Below are 18,369 nucleotides of genomic sequence, written 5' to 3' on the forward strand. Positions count from 1 at the left end.
CATCGTTCTACCATTCCTAGACCGGCAAGGGAACTTGCTGTTCCAACAGGACAATGCACGTCCGCATGTATCCCGTGCCACCCAATGTGCTCTAGAAGGTGTAAGTCAACTACCGTGGCCAGCAAGATCTCCGGATCTGTCCCTGAGCATGTTTGGGACTGGATGAAGCGTCGTCTCACGCGGTCTGCACGTCCAGCACGAACGCTGGTCCAACTGAGGTGCCAGGTGGAAATGGCATGGCAAGCCGTTCCACAGGACTACATCCAGCATCTCTACGATCGTCTCCATGGGAGAATAGCAGCCTGCATTGCTGCGAAAGGTGGATATACACTGTACTAGTGCCGACATTGTGCATGCTCTGTTGCCTGTGTCTATGTGCCTGTGGTTCTGTCAGTGTGATCATGTGATGTATCTGACCCCAGGAATGTGTCAATAAAGTTTCCCCTTCCTGGGACAATGAATTCACGGTGTTCTTATTTCAATTTCCAGGAGTGTATTATGTCTTCTTTCAAAATTTGGTACTTTAGGCAATATTTCCACTCAAAGAGGATGTTATCATATGAAACATAGATTGTCCAAATAGTACAAAGCAACCCTTTCAAAAATCCAATGTTACAATTGTAGCCCTAAATTTTCTTTTTCTAAAAATGTTTACTATTACTGGAAAAATGTGTCAATTAAAGAGATGTGTAAAGCATGAATTTTGGTTCCTAGATTGATTTGATTGGCCTTTATTAGAAAATGTGGGAGAAATGTCTACACCTGGAAATCTACTTATAAAAGTAGAACCTAAATTTAATGTCATTTAAAGAATATGCAAGTAATAATTAGGCAAAAAAATTCATTGCCTCATGAATGCATGTGTCACCTACAATTCTTATCTTTCATGTCATTATTAAGTATCAAATTGATTTGTATTTTAACATTTTGTAAAAACTTTCCTACATGAGTCTTCAAATAAACACCATGGACAGTGCCTGAGTCAATCAGTGTTAACCCACAGTACAATTCTGTCAGTAGTATCCTTGTCTTGAGTCATGTTCTCTGAACAGTCACTGCTAAGTTACTGTCAAATTGAGTCTTTGTTAAGCAGTCAAGTTGCAGCTAGTTATGCAATTTCGTTTAAAAGAACTGTTATTAATAGTGTCACACATGTAAATAGATCAGATCCATAGAGTCTATGTAAGTAACTGACCTTATTTTCTGAGAATGTATTGACAATATGAGATGAAAACTGGTCACTGTGTGTGAGTATGTGAAATTAAAAATCTGACTACAGTTTAAATATTGGCAGTGTTGCCTTTTTTGTAAACCTGGACCAGCACTCTTGCAAACTCCATGACATATTGTGTCACTTGTGTTATCAGGGTGAAAGCATGCTCACAAGTGTGTTTAGGCTCTGCATAATTCTACCAATAATTGCCAAACATTTTTAAGGATATGCATTGAACTGTACAGAAGATTTTGTTGTAGAATATATAGGAGAATACATACAGAAAGGGAAGTATTCCATTTTCACAGAAAGGAACTATTGGCCCATGTCATGCCTTAGGCAGTTATATAGATGGCTATGTTTATCATATCCTCTATCATGCTCTCTGGCAAAAATATTCTTTATGACTAGCAAATATATTTAAAACATTCAGTGTCCAGCTTACCTCCATAGCCAGCACAACAGGCTATTGTGATCCATGCAAGAGCTAGGCACCAGGCAGTGTGTCCAAGAGATACATAAGAAGCTGATGCATAGACTTCCAGCTTGGATAGGGGAAGCCCATACACTAAACTGATAAGGCAAAGCAGTGATGCAACCCATCCCATGAAAACACACATCTGAAAAGTGAAAAAGATTCAGTTATATTTACCATAGCTGTGAATTAAACTTCATTTTGTAAACTAGAATATGTACTGGATTGTGACAGCATGAGGTTCAGACAAGCTATGCATTTTTTTTTAATTTTTAATTTTTTTGATAAACCAAATCTTGCACATGCAGCACTAACTGTCAAGAGAGGAAAGTGGTATTACTAATTTGTGTAAAATAAAGAGATATTTCAGATCTAAAATAATTTAAATACTGATATTGGAAAACATCAGAAACTTTACGGAAAAGGAGAACAACAGTTCACCTGTAGGATGATGTGAACAACCCTTTTAGGATCACCATTTCACAGTGTTGCAATTTTAATGAGCAGGAGTGTATGTGGTGCAAAATGTTTTCTCAGTTTATATTATCTGCTTCTCAGGTTATTTCTGCCAGGCACCTCCACTGACCTTGTGCTGAAGCTGTTCTCACCCTGAACAAGAAGAGCTCCAGACTTCAGTTTTCCATTACTTGCTTTCCTGAGGCCAAAAGTAAGAAAAGCTTTCAAAGTATTAGGGCTGTCTCTGTATTGTAGTACAGGTTCATACTTTCAAAATTTAAGACAGCAGTGAGACAAAGCCAGCCATTTCAAAATGACAGTGACGTCAAATAATTATGATTATTTTCTTCTGTCATGTGAATTTGAAACTGCAGAATTGTACCTGAATTCCAATGGATACATGCTTTGCAAACATGTTGTTCATAAGGTATTATTTACAGGAAAATTTTCACTGTAGATATAAAAAAGATGTGTTTGGACATTTAAGTGTAACAAACTGATAATGGAGCCAAGGAAGCTCACTCAATGACACACCATCAACATTGAATCCTTCAGAGGTGGAGTGTTAGTTCAGCTGAGTAAGGGAACCAGTCACGACATTGTAGAACTACAATCTGGGCATTCACCTGTGTCTGAAATTATGCGAGACCTCCTTAAGGATGTGCGGATGAGGATTTGATTCTCAGTCTTCATGTGTACAAGTCCTTTGCTTAGGTGATGAAGAGAGGCTAACTATTTCTGAAGATATATTCATAATACCTTTCCCCATCCCTGGAGTTGTTAATTTAAATGTAGATTCCTTTTTACTTTAGTTATTATCCACTTCTGGGAAAATCTGTTGATGTATGATAATTCCCCCTGAATAAAGCAGATCATATGCTTATTGTGCAGATTTTAAATCACTAACAATTTGTATTTTTGAATGTTGCTTATAGGGTGTAAATTCAGATGTTTCTGAATAAGCTACAGAAGTAGTGCAAATTGAGCTATTTCTGATTATGTTACAGAAATAAAGGTAAATAAATATTTTTGTCTCCTACTTACCAAAGGTATCCTGATGACACATTTTATTTTGAGTAGAATCCATCCTGTTGCCATTCCAACTAGATATGGGCCAATCCTTGTCCATGGTTTGTCATAAAGTTGATCAAACAGAGCAAATGGTTCTTGAATGCTGAGGGAAAATTTAACAGAAATATAAATGTCACTAACCAGGCACAGAAAAAAATATATCATTTGTTATATTAACAGACTCATAAGAGATATGTAAAGATCATTTCAAAGAGATTATTATTATGGTGGTCTGTACCCTCTATATGTATAGTTGGCTCCTCTGTGTTAAAGACTATTTAAGCACTTTTAACCTTAGGATGTTAATACACAAGTAAAACACAAAAACTGGATGGTAAATTGATTAGGCTGTAGAAAAATATCTGCTAAAATTGATTTACCCAACAGTAGGCTAGCTAAGGTTCTTAACAGACACAAATATCTTGGCCTCAGGTTTTTCAACAGACTCCCAACAATGGCCCAGTCTGTTCCTTACAATATATTTAAAATTATTTTAACAAAGTAGTTTAAGAAACCAAGCATACTGCTTGATAAAAGGGTATGGAGAATCAAGTTTATGTGACATAAAGTTCTGACTAATTACTGTCACACTAAGTTGGAACACTAAAATCAGAAATACACATCCATTCTCACTCTTGTGTATTTTATAACTTGATTGTCATATCATTCATCATCCATTAGGTTGTATTCTCAGCCTTTTCTCATTTCTTGAAACCCAGTAAAGAGTTTCCTTTGGACTTTGTCACCTATCTCTCCAGCTAGAAGTAGAACCCATCTCTACATTATTTCATTACAGTCGTAATTAAATCATCCTCACAAGTCTGTTCTCTAATCTGTTAATCTGTTTTCCCTCTCTGTTGATATTTTTCAACACACATTTCTCAACTGTTCACATAGAAACCCCTAATTTATGAATACACAAGTAAAACACAAAAACTGGATGGTAAATTGATTAGGCTGTAGAAAAATATCTGCTAAAATTGATTTACCCAACAGTAGGCTAGCTAAGGTTCTTAACAGACACAAATATCTTGGCCTCAGGTTTTTCAACAGACTCCCAACAATGGCCCAGTCTGTTCCTTACAATATATTTAAAATTATTTTAACAAAGTAGTTTAAGAAACCAAGCATACTGCTTGATAAAAGGGTATGGAGAATCAAGTTTATGTGACATAAAGTTCTGACTAATTACTGTCACACTAAGTTGGAACACTAAAATCAGAAATACACATCCATTCTCACTCTTGTGTATTTTATAACTTGATTGTCATATCATTCATCATCCATTAGGTTGTATTCTCAGCCTTTTCTCATTTCTTGAAACCCAGTAAAGAGTTTCCTTTGGACTTTGTCACCTATCTCTCCAGCTAGAAGTAGAACCCATCTCTACATTATTTCATTACAGTCATAATTAAATCATCCTCACAAGTCTGTTCTCTAATCTGTTAATCTGTTTTCCCTCTCTGTTGATATTTTTCAACACACATTTCTCAACTGTTCACATAGAAACCCCTAATTTATGAATGGTTTTCATATAAAAAAATCAATTTATCACTGATATAAGTCAAAACTGGTAATAAACACTGATTGTAAACTTTCAGTTTCATAACATTGGAGCTTCTTTTGAAAACTTATTCAATTTACTAAAGGCACAGTTGGCTATTTTTACACTTGTGTTTATATTTGCTATACATCCAGGATTGTAGTCATCATTTGTCATTAGGAGGGGAAAGTGTTGTACCTAGAGGATAGTGCACGTAGGAACACATAATGTTTTTTGGTCCTTACTTTAGTCTACTGACTGATTTTAGAATTGCACAAAGGAATGCACACTAGAGGTCGCTATAAGCAGTTTCTGCCATTTTCTAAAGTTTTTGTTGTTGTTGCAAATGAGGGTGTGTTTTGTGCAGCAGTTGTATTTCATGTTCTACAAATGTAAGTGCTATATAAAATATTAAAGTTATTTGGTATATATTTTAATTCTCCACATACTGGTACAGAATTTTATGATGAGTAAAATGTTGTATATTTTTAGAACTTTTTATGTAACCTGTGGACAGTTAAGGCATACTCTGCTGGGCAAACAACATCTTGTGCCGTGAAACAGGAGGTATTTTACCATTACACATATGATACGTGCAAATGAACTGAGTTTCTGTAATACCTGAACAATTTTACCTGCCTTGAAAATGAAAATTTGTGTAAGTTTCCAATAGCATGCATTTCAAAATGTATTTAAATCTTAACTAGTTTGGATAATACTTCTGCTTAGTTTGATTTCATTTACTGATTACTGGTATGTAGAAGAGTATAAAAATACAGATAAACTATTAAATATGTATTGACAAGGTTTTCTTGATTGCAATAGCTAAAACTTCAGTCAAATATACAGAGTGTTTCAAAAATGACCGGTATATTTGAAACGGCAATAAAAACTAAACGAGCAGCGATAGAAATACACCGTTTGTTGCAATATGCTTGGGACAACAGTACATTTTCAGGCGGACAAACTTTTGAAATTACAGTAGTTACAATTTTCAACAACAGATGGCGCTGCATGTGATGTGAAAGATATAGAAGACAACGCAGTCTGTGGGTGCGCCATTCTGTACGTCGTCTTTCTGCTGTAAGCGTGTGCTGTTCACAACGTGCAAGTGTGCTGTAGACAACATGGTTTATTCCTTAGAACAGAGGATTTTTCTGGTGTTGGAATTCCACCGCCTAGAACACAGTGTTGTTGCAACAAGACGAAGTTTTCAACGGAGGTTTAATGTAACCAAAGGACCGAAAAGCGATACAATAAAGGATCTGTTTGAAAAATTTCAACGGACTGGGAACGTTACGGATGAACGTGCTGGAAAGGTAGGGCGACCGCGTACGGCAACCACAGAGGGCAACGCGCAGCTAGTGCAGCAGGTGATCCAACAGCGGCCTCGGGTTTCCGTTCGCCGTGTTGCAGCTGCGGTCCAAATGATGCCAACGTCCACATATCGTCTCATGCGCCAGAGTTTACACCTCTATCCATACAAAATTCAAACGCGGCAACCCCTCAGCGCCGCTACCATTGCTGCACGAGAGACATTCGCTAACGATATAGTGCACAGGATTGATGACGGCTATATGCATGTGGGCAGCATTTGGTTTACTGACGAAGCTTATTTTTACCTGGATGGCTTCGTCAATAAACAGAACTGGTGCATATGGGGAACCGAAAAGCCCCATGTTGCAGTCCCATCGTCCCTGCATACTCAAAAAGTAACGGTCTGGGCCGCCATGTCTTCCAAAGGAATCATTGGCCCATTTTTCAGATCCGAAATGATTACTGCATCACGCTATCTGGACATTCTTCGTGAATTTGTGGCGGTACAAACTGCCTTAGACGACACTGCGAACACTTCGTGGTCTATGCAAGATGGTGCCCGGCCACATCGCACGGCCGACGTCTTTAATTTCCTGAATGAATATTTCGATGATCGTGTGATTGCTTTGGGCTATCCGAAACATACAGGAGGCGGCGTGGATTGGCCTCCCTATTCGCCAGACATGAACCCCTGTGACTTCTTTCTGTGGGGGCACTTGAAAGACCAGGTGTACCGCCAGAATCCAGAAACAATTGAACAGCTGAAGCAGTACATCTCATCTGCATGTGAAGCCATTCCGCCAGACACGTTGTCAAAGGTTTCGGGTAATTTCATTCAGAGACTACGCCATATTATTGCTACGCATGGTGGATATGTGGAAAATATCGTACTATAGAGTTTCCCAGACCGCAGCGCCATCTGTTGTTGAAAATTGTAACTACTGTAATTTCGAAAGTTTGTCTGCCTGAAAATATACTGTTGTCCCAAGCATATTGCAACAAACGGTGTATTTCTATCGCTGCTCGTTTAGTTTTTATTGCCGTTTCAAATATACCGGTCATTTTTGAAACACCCTGTATGTTCCTAGGTACATGACCTTAGAACATGTTTTCACCCTTAGGAAACCTTAATTTCTTAAAGTATTTTTTGTAATTTTAGAAAAAGACTGCAGTAGATAAAAATTAAATGTCATCATATAAACATGGTATAAGAAAATATATTAAACTTCCATTACAGGGATGGCTGGCTAGAGGTGAAAATCTGAAAAGTGTACTAAGGAAGGCTACAACTCTATCCCCTAATAGACTAACAGAAACTGTTTTCCTGACTGGAAAATTGACAAGTACATGTCTGGGTTCTAAGATAATTTTTGGTTAGTAAGGGAATGTTTTAGGATGGTAAATGTCAAGCAAAATTACAATTTCTTGAACTTCACAAAGACAATAAATTAAAAATGGATTTTGTAAAAAAAGAACTGTATTATTTTGATGAATTATCAATGGCTAGAAGCTTTTACTATTGGATGAACTTGTAAGAATAGTGATTCTCTATGCCACAATCTACAGGTGTTAAAGTAGACTTTCATATTTTGACTATGGTAGCAATCAGAAGAGACATGTAGAGCTGGATGAACATTGTGTGTGACTTGCGATGTGCATTAGCTGACAACAAACAGAATACATATTAAAAAAAGAAGCATTTGGAATTGGCAGAACCAACATTCTCATTGACTCATCATTTTTTATTTTAGTAAAAAATCTAAATAGAATTTGAGTTTTATTTGTTTTACATTTAATTAACTATTGTTAAGCAGCTCCCAATTTAAAAGTAGGATCATTAATTACTGGTTCGCAGGAGAGCTTCTGTAAAGTTTGGAAGGTAGGAGACGAGGTACTGGCAGAAGTAAAGCTGTGAGGATGGGGCGTGAGTTGTGCTTGGGTAGCTCAGGTGGTAGAGCACTTGCCTGCGAAAGACAAATGTCCCGAGTTCGAGTCTCAGTCTGGCACACAGTTTTAATCTGCCAGGAAGTTTTATATCAGCACACACTGCGCTGCAGAGTGAAAGTCTCATTCTGGAAACCTAACTGCACTGTACTTTTTCCTTTCATTACGAGCTAAGTGGGGGGGTTTCGGGGCTTGCCCCTAGTATGGACGCCCTTGTGCCTTAGGAAGACGAATTGTATGGTATTAGTAGCTATTAAAGACTTTTCCAGATCCTTGCATAGCTGTTTCTCAGGATCGCGAATAGTGCTCTCGAATCATGTCATCGAGCAGCGCCCATTTGAAATGTTTTGTTTTATTTAGTGGAAGAGATTTTCATGTTTGTAACCATTATAGAGTACATTTTTGGTTACAGAACTTTTCTAATTCGGTGTTTTGAGCTCCATTGTATGCTGATTTCTTGATATTAAGCTTTATCTTGTTCTGTATTTCTTAGACATTCTCTTAACGAAATATGCAAGCGTTTCTTAACACTTGAACCCTATAGTATATTGGGGCGAACCTCCACAGGTAACTTCATGAAAGATGGTTGTTTTGCAAGCAGAACGTGCACGATACCATTTCATAAAGATTGGAGTCGTTTTACACTGTGGTGATAAAAGTCATGGCGGGAGTAGCGCGAACACAAGGTATAAAAGGGCAGTGCAGTGGCGGGGCTGTCATTTGTACTCACATGATTCATGTGATAAAGTTTCCGACGTGATTATGGCCGCACAACGGAAATTAACGGACCTGTTGAACGCGGAATGGTAGTTGAGGCTAGAAACTTTGGACATTCTCTTTCGGAAATCGTTAGGAAATTCAATATTTCAAGATACACACTGTCAAGAATGTGCCGAGAATACCAAATTTCTGGCATTACCTCTCAGCACAGATAACACAGTGGCCGGCGGCCTTCACTTAACGAGTGACAGCAACGGCGTTTGCATTAAGTTGTCAGTGCTAACAGACAAGCAACACAGCGTGAAATAACCGCAGAAATCAATCTGGGACGTCCGACGAACGTACGGGTTAGGACAGATAGGCGAAATTTGGCGTTAATGGGCTACGCCAGCACACGATCGACGCGATTGCCTTTGCTAACAGCATGACACTGCTCGCAGCACTTCTCCTGGGCTCGTGACCGTATCGCTTGGATCCTAGACGATTGGAAAACTGTGGCCTGATCAGAAGAGTCATGATATCCGTTGGTAAGAGCTGATGGTAGGTTTCGAGTGTGGCGAGGATCCCACAAAGCCATGGACCGAAGTTGTCAACAAGGCACTGCGCAAGCTCGTTGTGGCTCCATAATGGTGTGGGCTGTGTTTACATGGAATGGACTGGATCCTCTGATTGCAAATGGTTATGTTCGGAAACTTGAAGACCATTTGCAGCTGTTATCTCTTAGAACTGATGTCATTGTGGGCATACAAAGTTTTATGTACTTCCTACTGAGAAAAATGATGGCTTATTGCATTGCAGCATTTGGTATGTCATCCACCATTTATAACTTTTCGGGCTTCTGTGATGTCAGACCATCCACTTTACTAATTTCGCTTCTAATAACACAGAGTTCTACATTGGTTCCTCCAGTGGAGATTCTTTTTGAATGCCAGTTCAAATAATTTTACCCTCATGCTGGCTCTTCAGATGGACTATTTTTATTTTCCCTGGCTTCAGGTCTTGGGATGGGTCCACCTGATTGTTGCTATGGGGCGTCTGCCCCACAAACTGCATCTAACTTTGAGTTCTATCTCGTCGTATCCTTACGCCAGCGCTGCAGAAATTTTCCGACGCCATGCTTCGACCCCCGCCATGATGACTTGCGCGTTCTCGAATGTTCAGTTGACCGTCACTCGACAATGGTTGTCTTTAGTCCAGTCAACGAAGGAAAATTAGGAGAAAAAAAATTCGTGTAGTCGCAATTTTTTTACAATGATAGGAGGTGGTGACATGTACAACATAGCCTATTAAAAATTCTGGTCGGAGGAGTATGAGTGTGGGGGTGGGAGGGGGGAGGGAGGGAGGGGGCGTTGAAGTGTCACTTTTTAATGTTTTTCTTTAATAACTCGAGAAATGCGGCTTCTAACCAAGATCTTAAACTACATTAGCTTTCCTACAAAAAGGGTCCTATTCATATTTTCTCTAGGACTAAAAGCTTCCAAGTTGCTGGGGATGGAAAAATCAAAGATTATTAAACATAGTGTTTCAGTGGTATAAACTTAATGTTTATTATTAAATGAAGTGGTACTCATGTATATGCAGTAGAACCGTATAAGGGATAAATTGTGTTGTGGTGTTGTATAGGGTGGAGAGGGTATGGAAAGGAGGGAGGGAGGGAGGGAGGATAGACGCGTGGCAGGTTGCCGGATTGTATTCATCTATTTCCCTCATTTGTAGGTCTGTAGACTGAAGAGCGACCAGGCGCGTCCCCAATGTTTCTACACCACTACGTCACAAAATGCGACTACAGGATGTTTCACAAAGTTATATCCACCTTTCCCCAGCTCGTCTTATGAATTACGGGCGACGAAGCGTATAGACAACCGGACGTGTTTCTTTTCCACTAAACTGTCTACCACATTGAAGAACCTGTCCCAAGCGAAACACACTGGTCAAATGTATCCGACAATTTTGATTTCATTGTCTCCATTCTGAACGGCTTCAATACAGCATGAAGGGTATCAACTGCACTATCCTAGCCCCAGTTCTCCCAACATCTTAAGAGACCCAGAGCTTAAATTTGCTCCCTCTGTAACAGAACTAGATCATCTATGTTGTTATGGAATTTCAAATATTTCAACATAAATCAAGTAATGCATTACAACAGATTATCTACATCTACAACTTCATCAATTTCCCGTTTGACGGTGAGTGGTGGAGGCTACATCTGATTGTCTTATATTGTATGTTAACTGGGGGCCTAGAAACGACGGAGACGCTTCGTCCCCGCCGCAGCCGCAGCCGCAGTGGTCCATAACCTCACGACGACTATCGCAGTCCACGTCTCCGCCGCCCCACACTGAACCACTCTTTCAGGGTTATTGTGCGGTTCAGCCCCCGGAGGACGAATGTCAGCAAACAGTAACCGAAGTTCCATACATCGGTATGTGTTTTAAGCCCGTAAACATGTCGAGTTTTGTGACTACGAACTACGATTTGCGGACAGCATTGGTTTTCTGTTATCATTTGAAGACAACTGCTGCAGAATCGCATCGAATACTTGTCGACGCTTTCGGCAATTATGCTCTTGGGAAAACAAAGTGTTCCGGATGATTCAAAAAATTCAAAAGTGGTGATTTTGACGTGAGATACTACGAGCGAGGGAAACCACCGAGAAAGTTAGAAGACAACGAATTGCAGGCCTTACTGCGTGAAGATAATAGTCAAATTCAACAGGAACTCGCGGAACTATTGAATGTAACACAGAAAGCCGTTTCTGGACGGTTGAAAGCAACGGGAAAGGTGCAGAAAGTGGGAAAATGGGTTTCGAAAAAATGGTTCAAATGGCTCTGAGCACTATGGGACGCAACTGCTGTGGTCATTAGTCCCCTAGAACTTAGAACTACTTAAACCGAACTAACCTAAGGACATCACACACATCCATGCCCGAGGCAGGATTCGAACCTACGACCGTAGCAGTCGCACGGTAAAATGGGTTTCGCATGAACTGAAGAAACACAGCAAGCAAATCGAAAAACCACTTGTGAAATGCTGCTCGCCAGATACAAAAGAAAGTAGTATCTTCGCCGAATAGTGACAGGTGATGAAAAACTGATATATTCTGAGAATCCTAAGCGTCATAAATCATGGGTGAATCCAGGCACACCATCGACATTCACTGCATGACCAAATCTCTTTGGAAAGAAGACAATCCTCTGTGTTTGGTGGGATCATAAGGGTGCCTTTTATTATGAGCACTGATCGCTACCAACAGTAAATGATAGATTTATGTCGTACATTACGTGAAAAACGACCGGAGTACGGAAAAACGCAACACAAAGTCAGGGACGCGATCGAGGCGTTCAGTTGGGAAATGCTAGGGCATGCGGCTTATTCTGCAGCCTTGGCTCCGTCCGATTATCATCTATTTGCATCACTGGGACACGCTCTCGCTGAATAACACTTTAATTCGTATGAAAATGTATGCTAACTGGTTCGCTTCAAAAGAAGAACTGTTTTTTCGGCTTGACGTACATAGCCTGCAGGAGAGGTGGGAGAAATGAATAAATAGCAATGGAGATTATTCTGAATAAAATATTTTTTATCGATTTCAAAATACAGATGTGTGATTATTGCAACCAAATTCCGGTCTCATACTTCTACATCTGGTGCAGGATGCGGCTCTTAAATCCGAACAAATTTCAATTTGAGTTTCCCTCCACATCGCAGTTCCGCCGGAGGTCGCGATTAGTGCTCTTGAAAGCCATAGGTATCTAGTAAACAATCAGAACCTCAAAATGGCCGAGATGATACGGACAAGTACAGACTACAACCGAAGAGCCGCAGTTATCGGAAGTTTTCGTCCTGGGCGTTAGCCCACTAAAATATGAGGGTTGCCCGGAAAGTAATGCACCGCATTTTGTTTCTCAGTCAAAAACAATGCTACGAATGCGAAACGTAACGTATATATTATTTGAAGTCTCTTGAGTGAGAGCGCTAAGTTTCCGTCACTTTCGACAGATAGCGTAGCTGCAGGACAGTTTCAAAATGGCGTCTGTAGAAGTACGTTACAAGCAACGTGCCGTCATTGAATTTTTCACTGCAGAGAAAGAAACTGTGGCGAATACTCACAAACGCTTGTGAAAAGTCTATGGAACATCTGCTGTCGACAGAAGTATAGTTTGTCACTGGAGGGTGAGGTCATCATAAGGTGGTTTGGCGGAGCTCCACGATTTGCAGCAGTCGGGGAGACCATCCACGGCTATTACACCTGACATGTTGTAGCGAGCTGTTGTTGTCATTCGCGAGGACGGACGCATTACGACCTTGCTCAAAATGGTTCAAATGGCTCTGAGCACTATGGGACTTAACTTCTAAGGTCATCAGTCCCCTAGAACTTAGAACTACTTAAACCTAACTAACCTAAGGACATCACACACATCTATGCCCGAGTCAGGATTCGAACCCGCGACCGTAGCGGTCGCGCGGTTCCAGACTGTAGCGCCTAGAACCGCTCGGCCACCCCGGACGGCTACGACCTTGCAGTTACAGCTGCATCTGTCAATCAGCAAAGGAAGTTCACACAATGAACACTGGCTCCGCCACCAAGACAAGGATTGGTACCGACAGGGCATACACGCCCTTGTTTCGCGCTGGAGGAGGGCCATAGAATGGGATGGAGATTACGTGGAAGAACATGATGCGTAGATGAAACACCATGCTTTCGTGTGGTATTCTCATTATGTTCAATAAAGAATTGTTGAAGAAAAAAATGCGGTTCTTTCTTTCTGGGCAACCCTCATAGTTCGATTCTTCAGGTACCCGAGATCAACTGTTTACGATATTGTGGGCAAGTACAAAGCTTCGGAGAAGTCTGGGGAAGGTTCTTCTACCCTGGCGAGAAACCTCATTCAAGGAAACGCATGTCACGAACTGGGGCAGTCATCGAAAAGGCTCAGGCGCTGATTTCGGAGGACTCTGGACAATCGCTGAGGAAACAGGTGTCAGTATTGAATGCCAGGAGCGGACAACGCGTCATATGGTAGAGGAAGACCTCATTCGAGCCATTTAGCCACTGGTTCTCGGATAACGTTGACATGTTCTGGTCAAAGGAGTTCTGGCAGCCTGTACTTGAACCCCCTCAACTACTATGTTTGGTGTGTAGTCGAAAGAGTTACCAATAAGATGAGCCACCCTAATGCCGCATCTGTAAACACCGCTATCGAAGCAGCGTTGGCGAATATGGGTAGCACTGTTTTAAAGAGTGTGTGCGATCGCTTCAAGACATGATTGGAGGCGGCCATTGCGGTTGACAGGGGTTACATCGAGTAATGTTACTCTTGAAAGATACCACTACTTATATGTAAAAAGATTTTCATTCTCATTTGTATCTTGTTTTACTAAATTTGATTTTAAAAACGTTTCATTTGTCCGGATTTACGCGCCACACCCTTTAGCGGAGTAATGAAATTGAGGACTCGCTTGCTCGCTCTTCAGATCTACAGAGGAGGGAAGTGTATGACCGCAATACGGCGACCTGCCTTACCTCACGCGTCTATCCTCTCCACCACCACCCACTCCCGTTCTCCCTTCAGGCTGTCACAGTCCAGGACACAGTTTATCCCTTAATACAGTTATACTGCACTTAGATGTGGTTCATAATTTAATATTTGTTCTTAACCCACTTCATTTAACAATAAACCTCAATTTTATGTCGATGGTTCAAATGGCTCTGAGCACTATGCGACTTAACTTCTGAGGTCATCAGTCGCCTAGAACTTAGAACTAATTAAACCTAACTAACCTAAGGACATCACACACATCCATGCCCGAGGCAGGATTCGAACCTGCGACCGTAGCGGTCGCTCGGTTCCACACTGTAGCGCCTAGAACCGCACGGCCACTCCGGCCGGCTTTATGTCATTAAAACACTATTTTTAATAATCTTATAATGCTCCTACAGAAAAAAATGAGTATTACCTTTTTCGTAGGAAAGTTAATGTAGTTTAACACTGTACTGGAAAATATTTTCTCTAGAAGCCGCGGTTTTCGAGTTATTCAAGAAGAATTAAAAAAAAAATGATCTTTAAATGTCCCCTCCGCACGGCCACTCCCCACAGGTCAGGAGTTTTTAGTCTGTTGTTCATAACACTCCCTGCTATCACTGTGCAAAACTTTGTGACTACACGAAATTATCCCCTATTGACCTTTCTTGGTCTTCGTTGACTGGGCAACTTCAGCTGTGACGTGCTACAGCGAAATCTGATTGCAGTGCTTAATCAAAACTGAAGTACAGTATAGCAAAATCTGACTGCAGGGCTTAATCAAAACCGAAATCCAGTATCTCGTGATCCATAGGTTGGATCACGATGCGGTTTGCACAAATCAATCTTATATAAGAGACGCACACATACATTTTATGTTCCATCCTTCCTTGTCATTTTGACCAATTATTGTGATTCCAGAACACAAGAAGCCGGAAATGAGAGAGGTTATTGAGGTAACATATCACTGTCGCGCCTCAAATCATCACTCTTGGAAGTCACATAAAAAGATTTGTGAAGTAAGGAAACATGAGCAACATCTATAATCTTTTTAACATGTAGAAGACAGGTAAGTACCTGGCTTTGTACTCGTACTGGACCGAGATAAACGCAGTGGTCGACCAAGAACACAGCAGCAGGGCAGCCCAAGCTACGCACGCAGTTCTGAAGAACCTAAAACAAAAATTCTTAATTCAGCCATACTGCTTCGCTGCATTAATTAAGATTATATTCTTCTAATGCAAGTATTTGTAAACAGAGACAAGAGTTTCGAATTTCTGCTACATACGAAAATCAGCGCTTGCTTTATTTTATATTAATTTTCTTGGATTCAATAAATACATGTACACTATGTGAACAAAAGTATCCGGACACCTGGCTGAAAATTACTTACAAGTTCGTGGCGGCCTCCACCGGTAACGCTGGAATTCAATATGGTGTTGGCCCACCCTTAGCCTTGATGACGGCTTCCACTCTCGCAGGCATACGTTCAACCAGGTGCTAGAAGGTTTCTTAGGGAATGGCAGTCCATTCTTTATGGTGTGCCCCACTGAGGAGAGGTATCGATGTCGGTCGGTGAGGCCTGGCACGAAGTCGGCCTTCCAAAACAACCCAAAGGTGTTCTATAGGATTCAAGTCAGGACTCTGTTCAGGCCAGTCCATTACAAGGATGTAATTGTCGTGTAACCACTCTGCCACAGGCCGTGCATTATGAACAGGTGCTCGATCGTGTTGAAAGATGCAGTCGCCATCCGAGAATTGCTCTTCAACAGTGAGAGGCAAGAAGGTGCTTAAAACATGAATGTATGCCAGTGCTGTGATAATGCCACGCAAAACAACGAGGGGTGCAAGCCCATTCCATGAAAAACACGACCACACAATAACACCACCGCCTCCGAATTTTACTGTTGGCACTACACACGTTGGCAGACGACGTTCGCCGGGCATTAGCCATACCCACACCCTGCCATCTGATCGCCACATTGTGTACAGTGATTCGTCACTCCACACAACGTTTTTCCACTGTTCAATCGTCCAATGTTTACGCTCCTTAAACCAAGCGAGGCGTAATTTGGCATTTACTGGCGTGATGTGTGGCTTATGAGCAGCCGCTCGACCAAGAAATCCAAGTTTTCTCACCCTGCCTTACTGTCATTGTTCTTGCAGTGGATCCTGACGCAGTTTGGAATTCCTGTGTGATGGTCTGGATAGATATCTGCCTATTACACATTACGACCCTGTTCAAATGTCGGCGCCCTCTGTCAGGCAACAGACGATGTCGGCCTGTACGCTTTTATGCTGCACGTGTCCTTTTACGTTTCCACTTCACTATCAGTGATGTGTTGGCAGAAGAGCCAACACCGTGTTGCTAGAGGAGGCCGAAATGTACGCGTTTAAGCTCACGCAGGCTGGCGTGAGGTCTGGAACAGTTAAAGGAGTTGAGTCTATAAAATAAAGAACGTAGTTCTTGGAATACTTAACTTTAATCCATAATTGGAGAACATCGCTCTTGATGATACATAATTACAATCTCAATATAAACTGGTAATGGCGCCTTGCTAGGTCGTAGCAAATGACGTAGCTGAAGGCTATGCTAACTTTCGTCTCGGCAAATGAGAGCGTATTTGTCATTGATCCATCTCTGGCAAAGTCTGCTGTACAACTGGGGCGAGTGCTAGGACGTCTCTCTAGACCTGCCGTGTGGTGGCGCTCGGTCTGCAATCGCTGATAGTGGCGACACGCGGGTCCGACGTATACTACCGGACCGCGGCCGATTTAAAGGCTACCACCTAGCAAGTGTGGTGTCTGGCGGTGACACCACAATCAGATCGGAAACAGTGGACCTAGGGATGTTTAGGAGTGTTGAAATCTCGCGTACAAACGTATGATACAAGTGACACCCAATCACTTGACCACGTTCGAAGTCCGTGAGTTCCGCGAAGCGCTCTTCTGCTCTCTCACGATGTCTAATGACTACTGAGGTCGCTGATATGGAGTACATGGCAGTAGGTGGCACTACAATGCACCTAACATGAAAAACTTATGTTTTTGGGGGTGTCCGGGTACTTTTGATCACATAGTGTACAATAGAATAAATATTTGCAACATTTTTACGTACACGTTTTATATTACAAAAATGTCGTCTATAGGATATTGCTGTTTATGTTGCACACCATTTAATTTATATTCTAGTTCATCGTTATACGTCAGCTTAAACTGCGCGTTTTTTTACAACATATAATCCCTATTTTCGAAGAGTTAGTATTTCAAAGGACTTCAGTAGTCATCTCCTCCTACTCAGTCCGTGAAATTATTAACAGAATGAATTGATGTACGTATTATCAACTAACCTCAGTGCAGTAACGCGGTTTGTCTGTGTAAGTCACGCAAACTGTTTCTGCTCTTGACAATGCTCAGAATTATCATATGCACTTCCACTACGTATACTTTTAAATTTCTTGGTAAGCTTGGGTTGGGTTGTTTTTGGGGAAGAGACCAAACAGCGAGGTCATCGGTTTCATCGGATTAGGAAAGGAAGTCGGCCGTGCCCTTTGAAAGGAACCATCCCAGCATTTGCCTGGGGCGATTTAGGGAAATCATGGAAAACCTAAATCAGGATGGTTGGACGCGGGATTGAACCTTCGTCCTCCCGAATGCGAGTCCAGTGTGCTAACACTGTGCCACCTCGCTCGGTGTGGTAAGCTCTTAATTAACGTGTAAATGGAATAGATGTACAAAGTTTCTTATTTTTTCTACACCATTGAGAACTATCTCTCTTAGAACATGCGGAAGAGACATTGGTATAGTAGTCCCATACTCAGGGAATGAGCGTAGGAGAGAAGATGCAGGAATGCTGCATCGCCTTTCAAGGCAAAGTCCTAGTCGAGGTGGTTTGCCAGTAGCTTCTTTCGAGCTATTATGAAGTGTCAAATGTGTATCAGTGTCGTATGGATGGCTGTGATGAGTGTTTGTCCAAGGTAGTGTTGGGTATGTGTTGTTCTGGATGAAGGGAAGAGGAAGGGTGACACCAAAAATGGTTCAAATGGCTCTAAGCACTATGGGACTTAACATCTGAGGTCATCAGTCCCCTACAACTTAGAACTACTTA

At 41.3% G+C, this 18,369-nt stretch overlaps 1 protein-coding gene across 1 annotated transcript in view; it reads right to left on the reverse strand.

Annotated features, from left to right (window-relative positions):
- Window positions 1-18,369, reverse strand: part of LOC126249453 (nose resistant to fluoxetine protein 6-like) — an 82,471-nt gene that overhangs the window by 24,718 nt on the left and 39,384 nt on the right. Inside the window, exons 9-11 of the mRNA XM_049951106.1 lie at window positions 15,339-15,434; window positions 3,189-3,318; window positions 1,659-1,833 (exon numbers count right to left, since the gene is read on the reverse strand). Of these exons, the coding sequence (XP_049807063.1) occupies window positions 1,659-1,833; window positions 3,189-3,318; window positions 15,339-15,434 (401 nt within the window). The remainder of the gene's footprint in view (window positions 1-1,658; window positions 1,834-3,188; window positions 3,319-15,338; window positions 15,435-18,369) is intronic.

This window comes from Schistocerca nitens, chromosome 3 (genome assembly GCF_023898315.1).
Source record: "Schistocerca nitens isolate TAMUIC-IGC-003100 chromosome 3, iqSchNite1.1, whole genome shotgun sequence".
In the NCBI taxonomy this organism is placed as follows: Eukaryota; Metazoa; Arthropoda; class Insecta; order Orthoptera; family Acrididae; genus Schistocerca; species Schistocerca nitens.